The sequence below is a fragment of the Ovis canadensis genome, chromosome 15 (genome assembly GCF_042477335.2).
Source record: "Ovis canadensis isolate MfBH-ARS-UI-01 breed Bighorn chromosome 15, ARS-UI_OviCan_v2, whole genome shotgun sequence".
Lineage (NCBI taxonomy): Eukaryota > Metazoa > Chordata > Mammalia > Artiodactyla > Bovidae > Ovis > Ovis canadensis.
In genome coordinates, this window is record NC_091259.1 from 36,983,308 (window position 1) to 37,004,277 (window position 20,970).

The following is a 20,970-nucleotide window of genomic DNA, read 5'->3' on the forward strand; positions in this document are numbered from 1 at the left end:
GGGCCTGCAGGCTGTGTATCGATCCCCCAGCCTCAGCCAACGCAAGTTCTCCCAGTACAAACCCCTCCCTCCCTTCTGTGCTTTCCCAGCCTCGCAGGCTTCTAACGCCTAGCTTGAGGCGCCCTCCCCTCTTTCCCGCAATAAAGTAAACGGGGTGGATATGCATCCCCCGCCCTAACCCTCCTTCTTCCCCCTCCCCCCTCTGCCCACTAACCCCGCGCATAGAGCTCGCCGCCGGCGGGCCCCTTTCCACCCAGTGTATCATAATGCCCAACGCTCTTCTCCTCCCCCTCTCTTAATCAGAAACGTGCTCGCGAGCCCCCCTCCCTCCGCGTGCATATATTAGGGTCTGCTTTGCATGCAGCGGCAGGCAGAGAACGGAGGAAGAAGGGGCGGGGGCGCTTTTGCCCGCCTCTTCCCTCCAGGCCCCGTTAGCCACCCAGTTTCAGCTTCGTTGTAACGCCGCCTCGTTAGCGGAGCACGCCGGGGCCCCAGTGCCCGAGCGGGAGAAACAGTCCAACTCTCTGCAGAAAGGCACCAAAACCAGACGTTCCCCATCCCCGAGTGCACAGTAGGAAGAGGAGGTGGCGAGAGCCCGAACCACTTGTACGCATTTTGGAGAGAGCTCCAGCATGAAAATGGGAGGGGCTCTTTAAAATTTTTTTATTTTTATTTTTTAAAGCGCATTCATTGAGGGCCTTCCTATTTTGCATAGAGTAAACTGGGCAACAATTCCGTCTTGCCTGTAGCACAATAAGGGCTCTTTTATTCTAGAAGTGTTAAATCCGGGCTAACCCATCTCGCATCCGTGCCTCGAGGCGGAGAAGGCGCACTCGTCCCCGACCCGGCAGCCGCGTTAGACTGGAAGCGGCTCTCGCGGGCGGTTCGATTCCCAGCGCATCCCGGGAACGTGTGTAATCGGCCTCTCGGCTCTCGAGGCTGCGGGCGGTGGGGCTCCCTCCGCCTCCATCCTCCCCGTAGCCCTCGCCCCTCCCCCTCTCCCCGGAACCCGCGCTCGGCGTCGGGCTCCTGGGCTTCCTTCCCCCCGCCTTCTCCCGAGTCTGCCGCTCCCGGAGGGCGGGGCACGCAGTTATCCAGGTTGCGGGGCAGGCGGGCGGGCGGCAGGCTGCGGCCCGGGCCTCGGGATGGCGTAGCGGCGGCCCGGCGTCGGCAGGGCGGGCCTGAGCCCGCTATACAGCTCGCTGGGCCGGCTGGCGCGGCCCGGCGCTCGGCATAGCGGCGGCGGCCTGCTGGCGGCCGGGCGGCGCCGGGCGGCCCAGGCAGGTTCCGGGGCCCGCGGCCCCCCCCCCTCCGCCTCCCCGCCCCCCTGTGTTGTCGCCTCTCCCTCTCGCTGCTTCACTTCACGGGGCGAACATGGCGCACAGCTGTCGGTGGCGCTTCCCCGCCCGACCCGGGACCACCGGGGGCGGCGGCGGCGGGGGGCGCCGGGGCCTAGGGGGCGCCCCGCGGCAACGCGTCCCGGCCCTGCTGCTTCCCCCCGGGCCTCCGGTCGGCGGCGGCGGCCCCGGGGCGCCCCCCTCCCCCCCGGCTGTGGCGGCCGCGGCGGCGGCGGCGGGAAGCGGCGGGGCCGGGGTTCCAGGGGGAGCGGCCGCCGCCTCAGCAGCCTCCTCGTCGTCCGCCTCGTCTTCGTCTTCGTCATCGTCCTCAGCCTCCTCCGGGCCGGCCCTGCTCCGGGTGGGCCCGGGCTTCGACGCGGCGCTGCAGGTCTCGGCCGCCATCGGCACCAACCTGCGCCGGTTCCGGGCCGTGTTTGGGGAGAGCGGCGGGGGAGGCGGCAGCGGAGAGGTAAGGGGGCGAGGAACCCCCCAGGCCCGGGGTCTCGACCCTCTGCGGAGCCCCCCTCCCCTCCCCCATCCGGGATTGTGGAGCATCCCAATTCGGGGACCATCCCTGGGTCCCTGACCCGGGGCAGACGGCCCTCCCATCTCGGGTCCCCCATAGTGGGGTGCAGACCCCAAGGCGCCCCCACCCCGGGGTTCGGACCCATCTGGCCGAGGGCCTTTGCCCCCGACCCTCCTTGCCCTGACCCTTCCCCAAATCCTTTGGCACAGACCCCTCTCCCGGGTTTCCCATCCCGGGACTGAACCCCTCCTCCCTTTCACAGATTACCTCATCCGAGCAAGATTCCTCCCTCCCTCCCTTCCTAGAGACTTGATCCCGCCACATCCCCGCCTCCCTCTCTGGGCAGATGTTTTACTCCTGGGGCAGTTTTCCTCTCGGGCATCTCTCGGGTGATGGCCTCATCCAAAGCCACGTTCTTCTCCCACCCTTGGGGATCGGTGTCCCTTCCAGCACCTTGCTTCGGAAGACCTAGTGAACCCTCGCCCTGTCCCCGGGCCAGGTTCCTACACCAGCAGCCACTCCCCCTTCCTTCACCTCCACCCGCGCCCCTAACCCCCACCCCCAGCAGAGAGGTCCTCCCGGCATCCCGCCCTACCCCACCAGGAAAAAGCTACTTTCCTCTCCACCTTTCTCCCTTCGCCTCCTTTCCCTCTGAAGATAACGGTGATCTCTTCGTACAGCAGTCTGTTTTCCCCCATCTTACAGAGCTGCAGATTCCAGCCTACGGGTAGCAGGGGCTTACACTACCTTCACTCCACCCTTTCCCTCCTTTAGAATGAAGGGTTAGTGGCATCTTTGCGGGGGGGAAATAGTCCACTGTCCCTCAGGCTCAGAGAAGAGCAGCTCTCCACCATTTCCCCTGGAGAGGAGGCAGGCTTTCCCCTCCAGCTCTGGGGAAGGGGGCCCCCGTGAGGGGAGGTGTTTGTGGGGGACTTGGGCAGCATCCTCCCAGGGGAAGCAGCTGCTGCTCTCCTACCCCACCCACTGTGCCTGAGAGCACGCAGTCTCTAGCCCTAGCTCCCTCCCGCCCTTCTTTTCTCCGTCATTTCATTATTGATCCACCTTTTCCTAGGCCAATCCTGGGGCTTGGAAGGGGTGGGGGAAGCAGGGTTGGGGTGAGGAGAGTAGATAAGGGACAGTTTTACTGGTGGCTGCTTCTGGTGGAGAGAAAGAGGGTTATGAAGAGCTTATGAAGCAAAGTTATTCCTTAGAAGGAGTTAGGGCTCTCTCTCTGATTTGTTTTAAGGGGGACCCAGGGAGGATGAAGGGTCTCGAGCTTTGCTCCTTCCCCATTAGTACCGGGAGGAGAACGGGGAGGCTTTGATAGGCATTATTTGGCCCCCTTAAGCCAAAAGGAAAGTTGCCCTGGGAAGGGAAGTTGAGTTCAGGTTCAGCCAGTGGCGTTGCGCATTTGTTTTCCATTGGGTGCAGAAGGGGGAGTTTGAATTGGAGGGGAAGGGGCAGAATGGCATAGAGGGGGGTGCTAGAAGGAGGAAGAGCAGCTGCTTGGGGCTGAAGCCGAGTGGGTAGGGGGTTGCTGCTCTGGAGTGCTCTTGATTGAAACAGAAAGGGAAAGATAACAACGAGCCGTTTCCTGCGTGCTCTGCCGTCGGTGCACACAAAATATCCTGGGCAAACCCCTGGTCCCCTATTGTGCCCCGCACCCCTTTAGATCTACAGAAAGATCCTGGGAAGAAGGGGAGGGAGGAGATCCCAGGGACCCTGGCCCCTCCTTTCAAGGAGCTGGCATTTTTTAGTTGTTAGTCTTCCTGCCTCCTTTTTTAAATCGTTTCTAAGGCAGCATGATGAGGAGACTGACAACAACCCGCCTTCTGACAGAGCAAGGAGGACATGATGGGGGCGTGTTCCTTGCTCTGTAGCTAGCTGCTGCGTCCCTCTTCCCTGCCTCTCTCTGCTCTCTCTCCACCTCCTTTTCCCAGCCTTCAGAAGGCAGCTGCAGTCAGCAGGGTTGTTTGAGACTATTTATTGGTTGCTGTAGATTATTATTTTTTTTTGAAAGGCCAATTCTGTATTTTTTAAGCTAACAACACAGATCCCATGTAGTTGGAGAACCAAAGGCCTCATACATGACAAAAAGACTGAACCGTTCAGGTTACTTGCATGGAGTTGGTGCTTAAATGTGAGTTGATTTTGTTTTTTTAAAAGATACAGCAGCAAAAAAATAAATAAATAGACTTACTGACATTTCATTTACCTGCTTATTTTCAAAACTGAGACTTGCCTGGTTATATGTAGAATTTTAGCCCATGTATACTTGAGTATAATAAGAACATCTCTATTAGGAGAAGTTAGTCTATTTTTAAGGGGATCCTGAGAAGCATTTTCTTCTTGTTTAGCATGCTTGTATATTTTGTATTGAAGGACCAAGTACTTGTTCACATTCCAAATGTTACCACATATTCAAAAGCAAAGTTTTATGCTGACAGCTTCCAATCATAGCTTTCCAAGAGACTGGTTAGAAAGAGAGCCACCTGGATTCAGGGACCTAATGTCTGGGCACCAGAATATTTTATCTGTTGGTCTTTGATAAGTCACCTTTAAAGTTTTAATCAGGTGCTAACATTTTCTTATCCACTGGCATTATTTTGTTCAGCATTAGTATATAGTGTAAAGCCTGTCAAGGAGTTACAGTAATTTCAACTAAGAGCATATTAATATTTTTTTTTCTTTAAGACTTTTTCGTGAACAGTAGTTGCTACTTCAGTATGAGAAGAATGGTTGACTCCTTATGTTAAACTTCAGTATTTTTTCTGAATTCAGCTAGAATGAACTGTTGTTCCATTGGTAAGCCTTTCATGCGGTAGCTTGAGTTAATCTAGGATGGGTTAATGGTATATGTTCATGAGTACTCACCCATGGTATGGTTTAGCACTAAACCATAGTGATTACATCCTTGGACCTGGTTGTTTTCAGTGTAGAAACCAAGAGTTTTGTTAGAGAGTCTTACAAATCAATGATAAAAGTTCCAAAAAGGAGGTTTAGGGTTTCCCTGGGCTAACACGGAGTTCTAAAGGTTGTTTCTCAGAAGTTGCTCACAGATCTGTATCAAGCCTTGTCTGGTTCTTGAAGGCGTGGTTTGTGATCCAGAATGATTCTGGCCTCTTTATATTCTGGTTTGCTTTAAGTGAATAATGACTATAATTTCTCCATAACAAAAGCGTACTTATTGAACTGCTAAATTCAAGTGGTTGAAAGATGACAGAACTTCCAGGTCAGTTCCCGCCTTCAGCTGCTTTAGCTGCAGAAGGTTTGTCCCTTACTGCCACACATTCTGAACTTCCCTTGGGATTACATCTCTCTCTGAGTAATAACTACATGTAAGAGTTCTTCATGGCCAAATTCTGTCAGATGGGATTATTTTTTTTTTAAATCTACATAAGTGTTGCTGGTCTCCTGTTGGGGCTTTCTTTGTGACAATTGTGAAGTAGAATTAATTTGAGTTTTATTTGATTGTGCACTGTAAGAAATCACAGCGGTCTGCTTTTTTGCTTCCCTCTGCCCTGCATGGTGTCAGGGTCCTACTTTTTGAGGATTGTCTCAGGTGGGGTTTATGTGAGTCTACTCTGCCATCTAAATATACATAGTTCAGCATTTTCTCTGTTGATTAGAATTGGGACTGTTTTAATATGAATCCCTGAATGGTCTTATCAGCATGTAGTCTTTGCTTATTACTTTCACGGTTACTGTTCATACCACCTCACAAAAGGTTAAAAGAAGTATTTCCATTCTGATTGAACGTGGCAGACTTTGATTAGCTATAAATGGAAACTGAATCACAACATTGTTATGTATTTGTCTTTATGCTTGAAATGGCAGTTTAGTTCAGGTAGCCCCAGGTGGGCTCTTGAGTGGGGATTAGAAAAGATGTAGTTGTGGAGTAGGAGAGCATCTGTGATTTTTTTTTTTAATGGTCTCTGGGTATATGTGCCAAGAGTGGGAGTTGTTCTTTCCTTGCCCTCACAGCTAATCCTGAGCTGGGCAGAAGGAAAGTGAAGCAGAGAACAAGTGGGCTAGAAGAAACCCCTCCGAGTGGAAGTCGGTAGATGTGACATGAGTCCTCATACTCATCTCTTTCACTCACCGGTCTGGACAATTTCACTTTTAACCTGAAACTTCCGACCTGTAAAATGAGAAGGTTGGGCCACATGTCAGTTCAGGAATCTTTTCTGCTCCAGTATTCTCATTCCTTTCTGTTATATTAATTATTTGCTCAGGTCAGAACTTATTCTTAATTTTTTTTAAGAGTCAGAGTCAGTGAACCTGTTTGGTAATTTTTAATATCAGAGTGTACATTAGCCCATTTAACTGCCATAATTATTGGGAAGAGAAATTTGAACTCGGTAGGAAAGTTTTCTTTGTATGGACAAGATGTAAGAACTCTATGGGAAAAGTTCTTAGCTGAAGTTGACCAATTTTCATTTATGAGAAAAGTGAAGATACAATTTTGAGTATAACTTATCTGATATTTAGACACCCTCCCTCTTGTTTGGCTAAATTTGTTTCTATGTTTTCAGTATTGTTGATTCTTGACTGTCCAAAAAGAAGTTATTTTCACTCTAGGTCGTATATTCCTTTAGGTGTATGAGCTTTTAAATGGAAAAAAAAATCCAAGACACTAATGTATTTATAAGTCCAAAGTGATGGTGCCCACATTGCAGGGAGTAGTTGTTAATAGGCTCAGAAACATTCTGGTTTTTACTGAGCATCCCAAATGCAATCTTTAGAACTTTTCTTCACCTCTCACTGAAAGGCATATCACTTGTCTCCACCTTTGCTTTCCAACTAATTATCTTAAGGCACTTGCTCTTGTAGGAAATTGTTGGGTCACAAAATAGAGATTGATCTTGATTGGAAGTTGAGAAAACACTCATCTTGACTCCCCTCCCCTGTCTACTCACCTGGTATCCGGCCTTCCACAGAGCAGCTGTGCAGACTTACTACCCACTGCCTTCCTTGCCCTGTGGCTAAAGGGGGTGGGTAGCCCTGCTATGCTTGCTCTGAGGCATAACAGACTTGCACTGCCTCTCTCTCCTTTGGAGACTCACTGTTTTAATTGTAGGTCTCCTAATTAAGATCTCTTTGTGCCTGCCCACATTCCACTAGTGTTGGCACAGAACTTCAGCTTCCTTCTAGCACTTAACTGAAGGCCTTCAGTCAGGCCTTTTGTGAACATCTTGTCTCTTTCCATTCTTCCTCTGCCAAGGAGGAGAGCTCAGAGGCGGAGACCTATGAGACTGGGAGAAGCTTTGTGACTGTCACTACTTTGGGAGGAGTTTATTCTTGGATTGCTGGGATGGGACCTTTTTTTGTTTTCATATATTATTTTCAGGAATTAAGAAAGGTTAAATTACTAATGAGTCCGACATGCGATACCTACATTTAAGTCAGATTCTTAACCCTGTAGGCACTAGGGGGAAGGAGGAAGCTAGAGTTTACTATTAAAAATATTTGTTTGGGTCTTAACTACACTGGTTTAAAGCTTGATGAGCAAAATCTTATGGAGTAAGTCACGGACTTGGACTTTCTGTGGTTTCGAAGATGATCAATCAAATGAAATGATCGATTAAATTGTATCAGATTTTTAAAAAAATACTTATTTATTTATTTGGCTGCTCCGAGTCTTAGTTGCAGCACATGGGATTTTTGGTTACTGCATGTGGGATCTAGTTCCCTGACCAGGGATCGAAGCCAGACCCCCTGCATTGGGAGCTCCGAGTCTTAACCACTGGACTACCAGGGAAGCCCACTGTATCAGATTTTAAAACATGGAGTTAACTTTGATATTTGAATTAACTTTTTTGATTAGAAAAGATTTCCGGAGGGTCTCAAAATTGCTGAGTTAATTAAGAATGCTCTTGTGAGTCTCCAGTATTTCTTGAGAAGATCAGGAATTGTCTAGGCTTCTAGAGTAGTTTCAGAATAAGGGAAAGTAATTTTTCTGGAGAATGTAGTTTTACTCTCGTTCCCACTGTGTAAGTGCTCACAATACAGTCCTTTATATGTGGCATGTTAGAGGAACTGCAGTCTTTATTAAGAAAAAGAAATCTTGACTCCTTCACCTGGATCCAGATGGTTTCATTGATCACATCGGTATAAGACGGACAAAGGGTGACTTTTTTGTTGTTGTTATTGTCATTTCCTTGGTTGTGAAGAAGGCCTGAAAGAAGGAAGTCCGGGATCTTTATGGCATGCATGAAATAAAGCTGGAGGCCTGTGCTCTTATACCTGAGTGGGTGGTTTTATGGCCTAATTCTCTAATTGCTGGCATTTATGACAGTGTGGATGCAACTGGCCCTGTGGCTGAGATGGATTATGTTGGGAATAGGGAGAGAAAAGGGGTCCTTTTGTTAGCCTTTTCATTTTCCCCCTCAGTAAGTTCTCTGAGAAAGCCCTGAGGAAATACAGGGACTTGGACTGAGGGAATGACATCCCATAAAATGGTTCTTTACGTTTTTAAAAAGGATGAGCTACTTTTCTTGACCTATCCAAAGAAATCCATACCACCACTGTTAAATATTTCAATGAGCTTTGTACCTTGTCAGGTTACACTCCAGGGGATGCCAACCAGGAGAAGGTTGGAGGCACTGCCAGGCATTTGCTTCTAAAAACCAAGATATTTGAAAGAATTCTGTTGTGTGGATTTTATTGTAGTTGTTTTGGATGATATAAATCCTCTTGTAAGCTTAGTATGAAGCTTCTTAGAGGCCAAACTTGGTTTAACTTTTTAGATGTTGAATATAACTATTCTGATGTGTTTTAGTTTTAAGGAAACAGTTAAAGATATAAATGTAAGAGTTAGTTGGCAGTTTTCTGTGCTGTGTATGAAAATTCCCCTTTTCTTTGAAATGAGTAGTTGTTTTTCTATTTGACAAATAGACTGAAGGGATTTCCCCAGCTATTTTACCTTTAATTATCGTTACAGCAGTGCCTTGTGTGGCACCAGTGGGTAGGATCTATTCAACTGGCATTTATTTCTGGAGTTGGAGTTTTTTCCCCATATATTTTTTCTGTTTTCTTGCATTTCTTTTTTTGTGTTTGGTTGGAATATTTGAGTGTAGACGTTTTGATGCCTTTCATCAGTAAGAGCTATGAACTTTTCTAACATTTGGACTGTTTCAGAGAGATCCAACCCTTATGATCCACACTTTGCTGAAGCATCATTGTTTCATTCTCATTTTACAGCATCAAAGTAATTGTGGCTTTCTGTCTTGAATTAGGGGAATAATATTACTTGTAAGGAGTGTTTTTAGAGGAACTTTTAAAAATGAAGTTCTCGTTTGTACTCTCTCAGTTCTAAAAACTGGGGAGTAGTTAATCACACATATCTGTAATAAATATCTACACCTCGAGGAATAAATATTTATACATGCTTGTATTCATCCTCTGTCCATCCATGATTATTGACTGAATTTTTAGATCAAACACAAACATACAACATTGTCCCTAGATTATTGCCTCTAATTATAAGCAGTAAAACCATGTGGATAGCATCTCTTTAAGCTTAGTTAATGAGGAAATCCTTTTGTAATCTCTCCAGCAAGGATTTTTTATTCATGTATGTATAAATACCTTTACAAAGGAAAGGTAGAATCTTATTATCTAATCTGTAATAGTGTGAGATAGTATAGCACAGTAATTAGGAGCTATTAAGACCATGAGATCTGGATTTAGACCGGCTGGGTTCAAATCTTGGCTCAGCCATTTAGTAGCTGAATGACTTTGGAAAACTTTCTTAACCTCTCCATGCTTCAGTTTTTTCATTTGTAAATTAGTGTTAATTGTGGTTCATAAGATTATTGTGAGGCTTAATTGAAATTATTATGCATGCAAAGTATTTAGCACTTTGCCTGGTACATAGCAATCTTTAATTATTATTAGGATTCAGATTTAAAGGACAGGAGTGCTTCTTTTCCCACCGAGATAACAGGTTCTTATTACTTTGAGGTATATATATATGTGTGTGTGTGTACATATATATCTATTCAAGTGCTACAATCTTGATTTAAGAATGTTCTTGCTTTTGGTATCGGTGTCAAGTTCATCACTAAGCTAGGTGGAACCAAACTGAAGCCAGCCACACATCTTGCTAACAGTGGGTACCACTGGTATCTAACTAGAATATAATTAGAGATAAGTCAAAAAGGGAGGAAAAAAACCAAGATAGTAAATAGGCAGGTAGGTAACCAATGAAGGCAGTGCCTTCATGAGTTGCATAATTATCAGGCCAAGGCAGCTGTATTGGGGTTGCTACTCTTGGTCTCTATAACTGGTATTCCTTATCTTTTCAAGTATGAGTACATGGTGATTTCCTGAAACAACTCTGAGGCTTGGCCCCTAGGTTCAGATTCATTAGTCTATACTTGGTAACTGTTTGACATTTGTTCTCAAGTTTCAGCTTAAGGAGAGTAAGTTTAGGCCTATGGAGATCAATGCAACTACAATTTATTTACAGAAGAAATGCTAAGTTGTAGGCTGGAACTTAAACTTGAGACATAAAAATAACCACAGTAGAACAGTCAAAAAATAAATTAAGCTTTAAGAGTCATTCGTAGAGGATAGTATGCTTAAGGAGGAAAAATATAGTTTTATCTCACTTAAAAAATAGGTTTGCTAAAATACCTGATATACTATTTTTTTTACAGATGAAAAAACCAAGGTACAGACATGTTAAATAGATTTCCTTAAGTTTTTGTGGCCAGTAAGTAACAGATAGTGAAAATCGCTGTCATGTCCGACTCTTTGCGACCCCATGGACTGTGTAGTCCATGGAATTCTCCGGGCCAGAATACTGGAGTGGGTAGTCTTTCCCTTCTCCAGGGGATCTTCCCAACCCGGGGATGGAACCCAGGTCTCCCACATTAGAGGTGGATTCTTCACCAGCTGAGCCGCCAGGGAAGCCTGTAAATGATGGAGCTAGAATTCAAATCCAGACCTGTAACTGTCTGAAGGCTCATTCATGCTCTTTGTACTGTGCTACCTTCTGTCCCTTTCTCTTCCCACCGCATCCAGTCAATTTCTGGGGCTTGTCTGTGATACTGTTGTAGTGTTTCTTTAATCTGTCCCTGTTTTTCTGTTTTTATCATCCTACTTTACATTTCCATTACCTTTGCATGGATTATAGTCATAATCTCCTAACTGGTCTCTCTGCTTTTTCACTGTATGTACAGTGTTGCCAGTGGTTTTCTTAAATACAGATCTGATTCTGTCACTTTATTCCTAAAACTCTTCGACTTCTCACTGAATGTAAAATAAGATTTGAAATTCCCAGCCCTTCATAATCTAGCTGGCCTACATTTCTACATTTTGAACATTATCTCCTGAACACACATTTTCACTTAATGTGCTTCAGCCATATTGAACTACCAGTCTGTTAGATGTTCTCCACAGTGTGTTTGTACCTGCTTTTATACCTTTGCTAATGCCTCTCCTTTGCCTTAAAGCATTTCCCCATCTTGACCTGCCTCTGACTTATTCATCTCTCATGGCTCAGTTCAGACCCCACTCTTCCTGAAGCTTTCAAGATACCGCTTCTATCTGAAATTCAGCTTTTCCTTTTCTGTTTTCTTAGTGTTCTTTATCCTACCCTTAAAGAATTCACTCCGGGATACTTTCTGTTGTACATACTTTTGATTGTGTCTGTCTTTCCCCCATTAGATTATGGTTTCCTTAAGACATGGACCATTTCTGAGTCATCATTTGTGTTTTACGTTGTTTACAATGGTGATTTTTCATTTAGAAGGTGACCAGTGAATGCTGAATTGAAAATTTGTTATACATATAACTTCTAGAAATATTTTGTAAGGATATATTGCCTAAAGTATTGTATTGTTCAAGACTATTAGCAGGATAATTATGAAGCTAACTTAAGTACAGCAGAAGAAAGTCTAAGAGCCGTCAAAGGACACTTTTGTAAAAGTAGTGGTCGGGGCTTTAGAGGTGATGTCGAGGAATCCAGATGGGGTGGTATCATCTTTTATATAGATAATGCTGGCACTGGTCACCCCCTTACTGGAGTGTTGTTTCCATTTCTAGGTTCCTCAACTTAAAAGGGATGAGGAGACCTTGGAGACCGTTCCGAGGAGACTCAAAAGATGATTATATGATTGGAAGTCAGTCCTGTGAGGAAAGGTTGAGAGAATGAAAGGTTAAGAGGCAACTTAATAACTCTTCAAAAAACATGAATGGATCCATTATTAGGAATGGTAACCAGCTGTTTTCCAGCTCCACTGATGCTCAAATAAGAGAAAAATAGGTTTAAATTGAAGCAAAGAATAGTTGTGTAAAGAACTTGATGCTAATGATAATTTTCATAATGATGGTGAAAAGATTACTGAACTAATTTTATGATCTTCTCTGGAGGTGAATTTTAAAGTACAGTCTTACATATGTGTAAAATGACTTCTCAAGCTACTTTCTCACTCTCTGAATCAACAGTTTTTTTAAAATTCAGATCCTGGAGGGTGTGGATCATGTTCTATACTTTTTAATATTCCCCAAGGGCCGCTAGGGTCTCACTGGCTCCCTGAGAAGCATTTTATTTGAATTGTCAGTTTATGGCAATAATTAACTTTCAGTAGCAAGCTCTAGAGAAAGGTCTTTATGAAATGATTTTATAGTGGTTTTATAGGAGAATAAAAACTTGGTAAATGGAGCTAAGAGGGAAATCTTAAAATCGAGAAACTAGGGGAGATAGTAGTTCTGGTCTCAATATAGGAAGCAAATATTTATAGCTTTTATATCCATTTTCAGTTGTACTCTAAAGAGATGTGCTGCAGAATATTCCTTGTTAAGGGTATCACTGCTTGTGGATGCATTATAACAAGTGCTTTGTATATTGTTTCCAGTCTAATAAGGTTGGCTTCATGTGAATGAGGATTACAAAGGCCTCTGACCCTTGGCTTTTGAGGCCGGGAGGAGGGCTTGCATTACTCAGAATGAAACCTTTTTAGATATGTTGGGTTGCAAAAAGCATTTCCGGCACAGTCAGAATGAAAACTGTGAATTGGGATTATTCATATAGATTACCAAGAGTCTGGGCAGAACTGATATTAACACCAGCTCTTTTTCCTGCTAGCTTTTAGTCCCACAACCTTGAGTGGGTTACTGAAGCTTTAGGACTTTGGAATTTAGTACCGGAATTGTGTATAAACTCCTTCTTGTAGGTAAATTGATACTAGGTTTATTAAAGGTTATCTGGCCTTAAGTGATGTAAATGTAATGAGTAGCTTCTAAGTTTCATGTAGAATGCTGTCCACTGTTAACCAGACCATCTCAAAATGACTGGAGTTCAGAGGTGAAGCTGGATTGTTGCAGGGATTCTGCAAGTGGTGGCAGAGTGAGTGGTGGCTTGATTACCGAGCTGTAAAATTGGTGCCATCTGAGAAACTGGGAAAGATAAGAGAGTCCTGCTTTTCCTGTGGGGTTTCCCTGGTGGCTCAGCGGTAGGAATCCGCCTGCTAATGCGGAGACTTAGGTTCAATCCCTGGGTTGGGAAGATCTCCTGGAGAAGGAAATGGCAACCTGCTCCAGTATTCTTGCCTGGGAAATACCATGGACAGAAGAGCCTGGCGGACTGTAGTCCACGGGTTTGCAAAAGAGTCGGAGATGATATATATAGTGACTAAACAACAGTTTTCTCTGTAACTTTTAGTTGCTTATCATACAGGTATAAATTAAGAAAGCAAGAGATTACAAAAGCAAAGAATACTTCTTATGATTGTCTATTCTCCTTGAGAGATTCCAGTGTTAGAGTAATAAAATACCAGGGACTCATTTGTTTTAGTGAGTTAATGCCACATAAACTTTAGTGAGCTTCTCAGAATGTGATGATAAAGTTCCAAATATGATGTAGAAGTCAGTCAGTTGGTTTTTTAAGATAGTCACACAAAATTTCCAGATTCATACACTGAACATTAATCTTCAAAAATGTTAGGTCATATTCTGTTGACTGACTTGGTAGCTTTGTTGTTTTGCCAAAGACAATGTTGACTTTGGTGTCCGAATTCACTTTGTTCCTTTAGAAAACTGACTCTTTGTAGAGATAACTCTATTTACCTTTAGAGGAAAGAAAGTTGTGAACTTCTCAGTGTTACTTTAGTTGCTGTTGGTCGTTCGACAGCCCAGAAGGAAAGATGCAATCTGACTTTTGCACCAAGATCAGAACAACAAGCTGGAAGAAAAAAAAAAAGAAATATTCTAGTAGAAATTTATAATTAAATGAACATATACCTCAAAATGAAGTTAACTATTGGAAGTTGGCCTATGGAGGACCAAAACTTCTTGTAATAAAAAGAACCATCTCTGAAAACAGTGTTGGTGTGTGTTTGTTTAATTTTTCCAGGCTATTCAAGTGGATCTAGTCATTTTGTGGTACTTCCCTGTTAAACAAAGAAGAAGCCCTGTCATTGTGTTGATCAATTTAATGTCCACGGTATATCAGTTAAGTGGGCTTTATTTCTTCTACTTCAGCAAGTAGACAAACCAGTTCAGACTTGGAACCTAGAAGTCTGAAAGTCTTTAATTTTTGTTTGTTCTGTTTTGTTTTTTTTTGTTTGTTTTGTTTTTAAAGATTCTGCAAAGTAATTTGGAGCATTGCCAAGAATCTGTATAGCTTACTATCTGATGTAGTGGGTTCATTTTGCCTTTTTTCTTTTTCTTTTTTTCAAAGATGCTGAGCTGCTTTATGTTGGCCTCTTTTTCCAGAGCAGGATGGGTGGAGCTCACCTGTCTCTTGTGCTGTTTTGAGCATCTCTGCTTCTTGCTCCTGTTGATAAGGAGTGAGGATAAGGAGACAGTTCTTTCTCTAATTACAAAGTGGGTAGCATTTGTGTTTTGTAGGTAACATTGCTAAGTAGAATTGAATTAAATATTTGAAAACGGTTTCATTCCTGCGTAGGTGAAAACTTAACCAACTGTTGTTACTGAGGGACAGTGTATTACTGTCTTTGCACTCTAATCCTAGATAAGTTTGGGGGGTTCAGTATCGAGAACATATTTAAAGCAGTTGAAATCTCTTCCTTTCTGTTACGCATTCAAACAGCCATAGTTCTCTTTGATGCGCCAAGAGCCAGAGAGAATTTGGCCTTGGCCCTGCCACTGCCAATTTGTTGACAAGAGATGATGATGTCAGTTCAATAACTGTATACATCTCTCAACTGGTTGGATTTCAGAAGCCATCTTGGCTTAAGTTTATCTCCTGATATCTGTGTATTTGACTATGCTTGAATATTTTATACTTTTTTCTTATAAATTCAGTCAAATTATTGTTAAACTCACATTTGGAAGTGATTCACAAGTGTCACTATATAGTTTTATTTTATAAATGATGAACAGCTTGTAAAGAGGCTTATCTTCCCCCAGTGGCATTCATAAACAATAGCACTCTACAAAGTAAGAGATATAGACTTAGCTATCTTAGCTATTTTTCTAAGAATGTCTTATGTACCAGGCAGATGACCAAGTGTTGGGGCATTAGCCCTGAATAAGTCCCTTCCTTCATGAAACTTACTTTTAATTCCTCTTTACCAAGCTTGGCTTCAAATATAGCATGAATGTAAGTACTAAAATTATAATACCTTGCAAGATACTTTGGATATTGGTCATTTGAAGGTTGAAGCTCTCAAAGCTAATATTAACAGAATTGTTCCTGGGAGCAATTCAAGTAGTAGTCTTTGTTTATTGATTCTTGAGTGTCAGTTATACCAAGTGTGTTTAATAGCTTTCTTTCCCCTTCCTCTTAAAAGGGAACTTAAGCACATGGGCTTTCCAGGTGGTAAAGTGGTAAAGAATCTGCCTGCCAATTCAGGAGACTCAAGGGATGTGAGTTCAGTCCCTGGGTTGGGAAGATCCCTTGAAGTAGGAAATGCGACCCACTCCAATATTCCTGCCTGGAAAATTTTATGGACAGAGGAGCCTGGTGGGCAACAGTCCATGGGGTTGCAAAGAGTCAGACACGACTGAGTGAGTGTGCACACACACAATCACTAGCACATCTTTCATTGCCTTCTACAGCTGAGGAAGTGCCACTCTCCACTTTACCCTGGATTTCATCCCCTCTCATCTACTCAGGGTCATTCCTGCAGTTATCCCCTCCTCTCTCGTCCATGGCAGTTTCTGCCTCATCAACATATAAAACTGTTTAACTGATTTAAATAGTTCTCTTAAAAAACCATGGACCCCACATCCTCTTCCAGCCACTACCCAATTTTCCGCTCCCTTTCACAATAAAATTCCTTGAAAGTGCGATGTGTATTTGCAGGTGCCACTTTCTCACCTCTCAGCCACTCCTCGTCCTGTGCTGTTGGGCTTTTATTTATCCTATGACTCTATGAAATTGCTCTTATCAAAATCCTCAAGGGCGTCTCTCTTGCCAGATTGAATAGCTAATTTCTAGTCTTCCTCCTACTCAACTTTGGACACCTTTTGAACCAGCTGACCACTCCTGTCTTGAGACACTCCTGTCTTGCGTTCTGTCACACCACACTCATCTATTTTTTTTTTCATCAGTTATTAATTTTCAGTATTCTCTATGGCTTCCTTCCATTGCTTAACTCACCTGAATGTTGGAGTCACCTAGGAGTCTGCCTTTGGCCACCTTCTTTATCTGTGCACTTTCCTAGATGACCTCATCCAGGCCTTATCTGTATGCAGGGGACTCCTAAATCTTTGTCTCTAACCATTGACTACTTCTTGGAGTCCCAGACCTATATTTCCAGCTGCCTGTTTGACACTCTATCTGCGTAATAAGAATAAGCGTGATTAGCATTTACTGAGCGTTTGTGGTAGGCCGGGCAGTATTCGGAGTGCTTCGCAGGTATCTCACCTAAGCATGCCCACCCACTGCGGTAGCCACTACTATTCCCCAACAAGGAAATGGGTATCCATTGAAGTGCTTGGATATCTAGTAGGTATCTTACACTTCCCATGCCCAGAAAGTCTTGATTTTCTCCTTTCTCCTTGTTTCAGAATGACTCTGCTGTTTACCCAATTGCCCAAGTCTAACATACAGGAGTTACCCTTGATGTCTCCCTATATTCATATTCCAAATAACCCATCAGGAAAATCTGTATTACCTTCAGAATACCTTAAATGCAACTTCCTCTCATGCATTCTTCCAGCACAAGAAGTCTTAGCCATTACAGTCTTCTGGCTGGACTATTCCCTTATCTCCTTGCTCCTGTTCTTACCTCACTAAAGTTTGTTCTTCACTCTGGTGACTGGATTCCAAATGTAAATCCATCAATTCTTACTGTTCCATCCTTCAAAACTATGGGCGTCTATTCCCCATCTTCCCTCTCCCAACTGCTTGTGTAAATCCGGGTTCCTTCTCCTGCTCTGCAAAGCTGTGCGTGATTTGGCCTCTCGTTGGTCTGCTTCTGCACCACCTCGTCTCGTCTCTCCCCACTGCTCCACTGGCCTTGTGGTCTGTCACCCATGTCATGCTTGTTGTTGTCTGTAGGCCTTTGCACCTGCTATCTAGCGAGAAAACTGTGTCATCTGGATCTTTATATCTCTGTCTTTTTCTCATTTAGGTCTAAACCAGGGTTCAGCCAGGTTTTTCTGCAAAGGGCTGAATGGTCTCTGTTGCCAGACTCCCCTCTGCTGTTGTAGTCTAAAGAACAGCCGTAGACGATACAGAAACTGACACGAGGGGCTGTGTGCCAATAAAACTTTTACTTGTGCACCATGAAATTTGGATTTCATATAATTTTCATGTGCATGATTCTTCTGATTTTTTAACCGTATCAGTCAGTTCAGTTAAGTTGCTCAGTTGTGTCCAACTCTTTGTGATCCATGGACTACATGCAGCACACCAGGCCTCCCTGTCCATCACCAACTCCCGGAGTTTACTCAAACTCATGTCCATTGAGTCGGTGATGCCATCCAGCCATCTCATCCTCTTCGACCCCTTCTCCTCCTGCCCTCAATCTTTCCCAGCATCAGGGTATTTTCAAATGAGTCAGTTCTTTGCGTCAGGTGGCCAAAGTATTAGAGTTTCAGCTTCCGCATCAGTCTTTCCAATGAATATTCAGGACTGATTTCCTTTAGGGTGGACTGGTGGGATCTCCTTGCAGTCCAGGGGACTCTCAAGAGTCTTCTCCAACACCGCAGTTCAAAAGCTTCAGTTCTTCAGCGCTCAGCTTTCTTTATAGTCCAACTCTCACATCCATACATGACTACTGGAAAAACCATAGCTTTGACTAGACGGGCCTTTGCTGGCAAAGTAATGTCTCTGCTTTTTAATAAGCTGTCTAGGTTGGTCATAACTTTTCTTCCAAGGAGCAAGCGTCTTTTAATTTCATGGCTGCAGTCACTATCTGTAGTGATTCTGGAGCCCAAGAAAATAAAGTCTGACACTGTTTCCCATCTATTTGCCATGAAGTGATGGGACCAGATGCCCTGATCTTAGTTTTCTTAATGTTGAGTTTTAAGCCAACTTTTTCACTCTCCTCTTTAACTTTCATCAAGAGGCTCTTAGTTCTTCGCTTTCTGCCATAAGGGTGATGTCAGCTACATATCTCAGGTTATTGATATTTCTCCCGGCCATCTTGAATCCAGCTTGTGCTTCCTCCAGCCCAGTGTTTCTCATGATGTACTCTGCATATAAGTTAAATAACCAGGGTGACAGTATACAGCCTTGACGTACTCCTTTCCCGATTTGGAACCAGTCTGTTGTTCCATGTCCAGTTCTAACTGTTGCTTCTTGACCTGCATACAGATTTCTCAGAATGCAGGTCAGGTGGTCTAGTATTCCCATCTCTTGAAGAATTTTCCACAGTTTGTTGTGATCCACACAGTCAAAGGCTTTGGCATAATCAATAAAGCAGAAGTAGACGTTTTTCTGGGACATTTGCTTTTTCGGTGATCCAGTGGATGTTGTCAATTTGATCTCTGGTTCCTGCCTTTTCTCAACCCAGCTTGAACATCTGGAAGTTCACAGTTCACATACTGTTGAAGCCTTGCTTGGAGGATTTTGAGTATTACTTTGCTAACATGTGAGATGAGTGCAATTGTGCGGTAGTTTGAGCATTCTTTGGCATTGCCTTTCTTTGGGATTAGAATGAAAACTGAACTTTCAGTCCAGTTCTGTGGCCACTGCTGAGTTTTCCAAATTTGCTGGCATATTGAGTGCAACACTTTCACAGCATCGTCTTTTAGGACTTGAAATGGCTCAACTGGAATTCCATCACCTCTACTAGCTTTGTTCATAGTGATGCTTCCTAAGGCCCACTTGACTTCCCATTCCAGGATATCTGGCTCTAGGTGAGTGATCACACCATCATGATTATCTGGGTCATGATCTTTTTTGTATAGTTCTTCTGTGTATTCTTGCCACCTCTTCTTAATATCTTCTAGTTCTGTTAGGTCCATACCATTTCTGTCCTTTATTGTGCCCATCTTTGCATAAAATGTTCCCTTGGTATCTCTAATTTTGTTGAATAGATCTTTAGTCTTTTCCCATTCTATCGTTTTCCTCTATTTCTTTGCATTGATCACTGAGGAAGGCTTTCCTTTTTTTAAACCATATAAAACATGTTAAAAAACCATTCTTAGTTCATGGACTGAACAAACCAGATAGCAGGCTAGATTTGGCCTGTGACCAACAGTTTGCCAGTTTTTGGTAAACTATCACTGTAGAAAAGCATTTCCTGACCATCTAAGTGAAAACAACTCCCACAGGTAACCCCTCATCAATCTCTAGTGCCCTCATTTCCTTGTTAAGTATTTATTTTCTCATGGGTCAGAAATTTGGTCAGTTCTTCACCTGTGTGTCTTTAGCGTCTAAAACAGTGTTTATTGACAATATAATACTTGCTGGAATGACTGAATACCAATGACATTTGAATTTTAACTGTAGACTGCTATCTGGTCTCCCTTTATTCAGTCTCTTTCCTACTCTAATTTCTTATGTATATTTTTAAATATCCTATCCAGAAGAAACAAATTTCAGAGTTACACTTTTTCTACATTTGAGACTCAAAAGTAGCTCCTGCTGTTTAGTGGCTGAATTTTGACCATCAGTTCAGTTCAGTCGCTCAGTCATGTCCGACTCTTTGCAACCCCACGAATCACAGCACAGGCCTCCCTGTCCATCACCATCTCCTGGAGTTCACTCAAAGTCACATCCATCGAGTCAGTTATGCCATCCAGCCATCTCATCCTCTGTCGTCCCCTTTTCCTCCTGCCCCCAATCCCTCCCAGCATCAGAGTCTTTTCCAATGAGTCAACTCTTTGCATGAGGTGGCCAAAGTATTGGAGTTTCAGCTTTAGCATCATTCCTTCCAAAGAACACCCAGGGCTGATCTCCTTTAGAATGGACTGGTTGGATCTCCTTGCAGTCCAAGGGACTCTCAGGAGTCTTTTCCAACACCATAGTTCGAAAGCATTAATTCTTTGGCGCTCAGCTCTCTTCACAGTCCAACTCTTGCATCCATACATGACCACAGGAAAAACCACAGCCTTGACTAGACAGACCTTTGTTGGCAAAGTAATGTCTCTGCTTTTCAATATGCTATTTTTCAATTTTTCAGGTTTGACCATACCATTCTAGAATTAACAAGATTCTGATAATTCATTTGTCTTTGATCTTGGCCCTGCTGTGGCTACGCCCCTTTCCAACCAAATCAGTTTTTATCAGTCTCTGCATCTTATTTCCTACTTCTCTCCACTACCCCATCCCATTTATTGTAAATTAGCCTTGTTCCATGTACTCTTGCCTGGAAAATCACATGGACGGAGGAGCCTGGTAGGCTGCAGTCCATGGGGTCGCTAAGAGTCAGACATGACTGAGCGACTTCACTTTCACTTTTCACTTTCATGCATTGGAGAAGGCAATGGCAACCCGCTCCAGTGTTCTTGCCTGGAGAGTCCCAGGGACGGGGGAGCCTGGTGGGCTGCCGTCTATGGGGTTGCACAGAGTCGGAAATGACTGAAGTGACTTAGCATGATTTATTTCCTTCAGAGCAGTGTGCTAAAAACCTTTTGTGGATTGTGAGCCTCTTTGAGAATCTGAAGAAATTTGTGTCTCTCTGTCAGATGCCCATGTAAACAAGTTTTGCCTGTGATTTCAGAGAAATCTGTAAGCTT

At 43.8% G+C, this 20,970-nt stretch overlaps 1 protein-coding gene across 1 annotated transcript in view; it reads left to right on the forward strand.

Annotated features, from left to right (window-relative positions):
- Positions 1–1,255: 1,255 nt before the first annotated feature.
- Positions 1,256–20,970, forward strand: part of KMT2A (lysine methyltransferase 2A) — a 77,898-nt gene continuing 58,183 nt past the window's right edge. The window contains exons 1-2 of the mRNA XM_069555339.1: positions 1,256–1,806; positions 3,905–4,003. Of these exons, the coding sequence (XP_069411440.1) occupies positions 1,375–1,806; positions 3,905–4,003 (531 nt within the window). The 5' untranslated portion in view covers positions 1,256–1,374. The remainder of the gene's footprint in view (positions 1,807–3,904; positions 4,004–20,970) is intronic.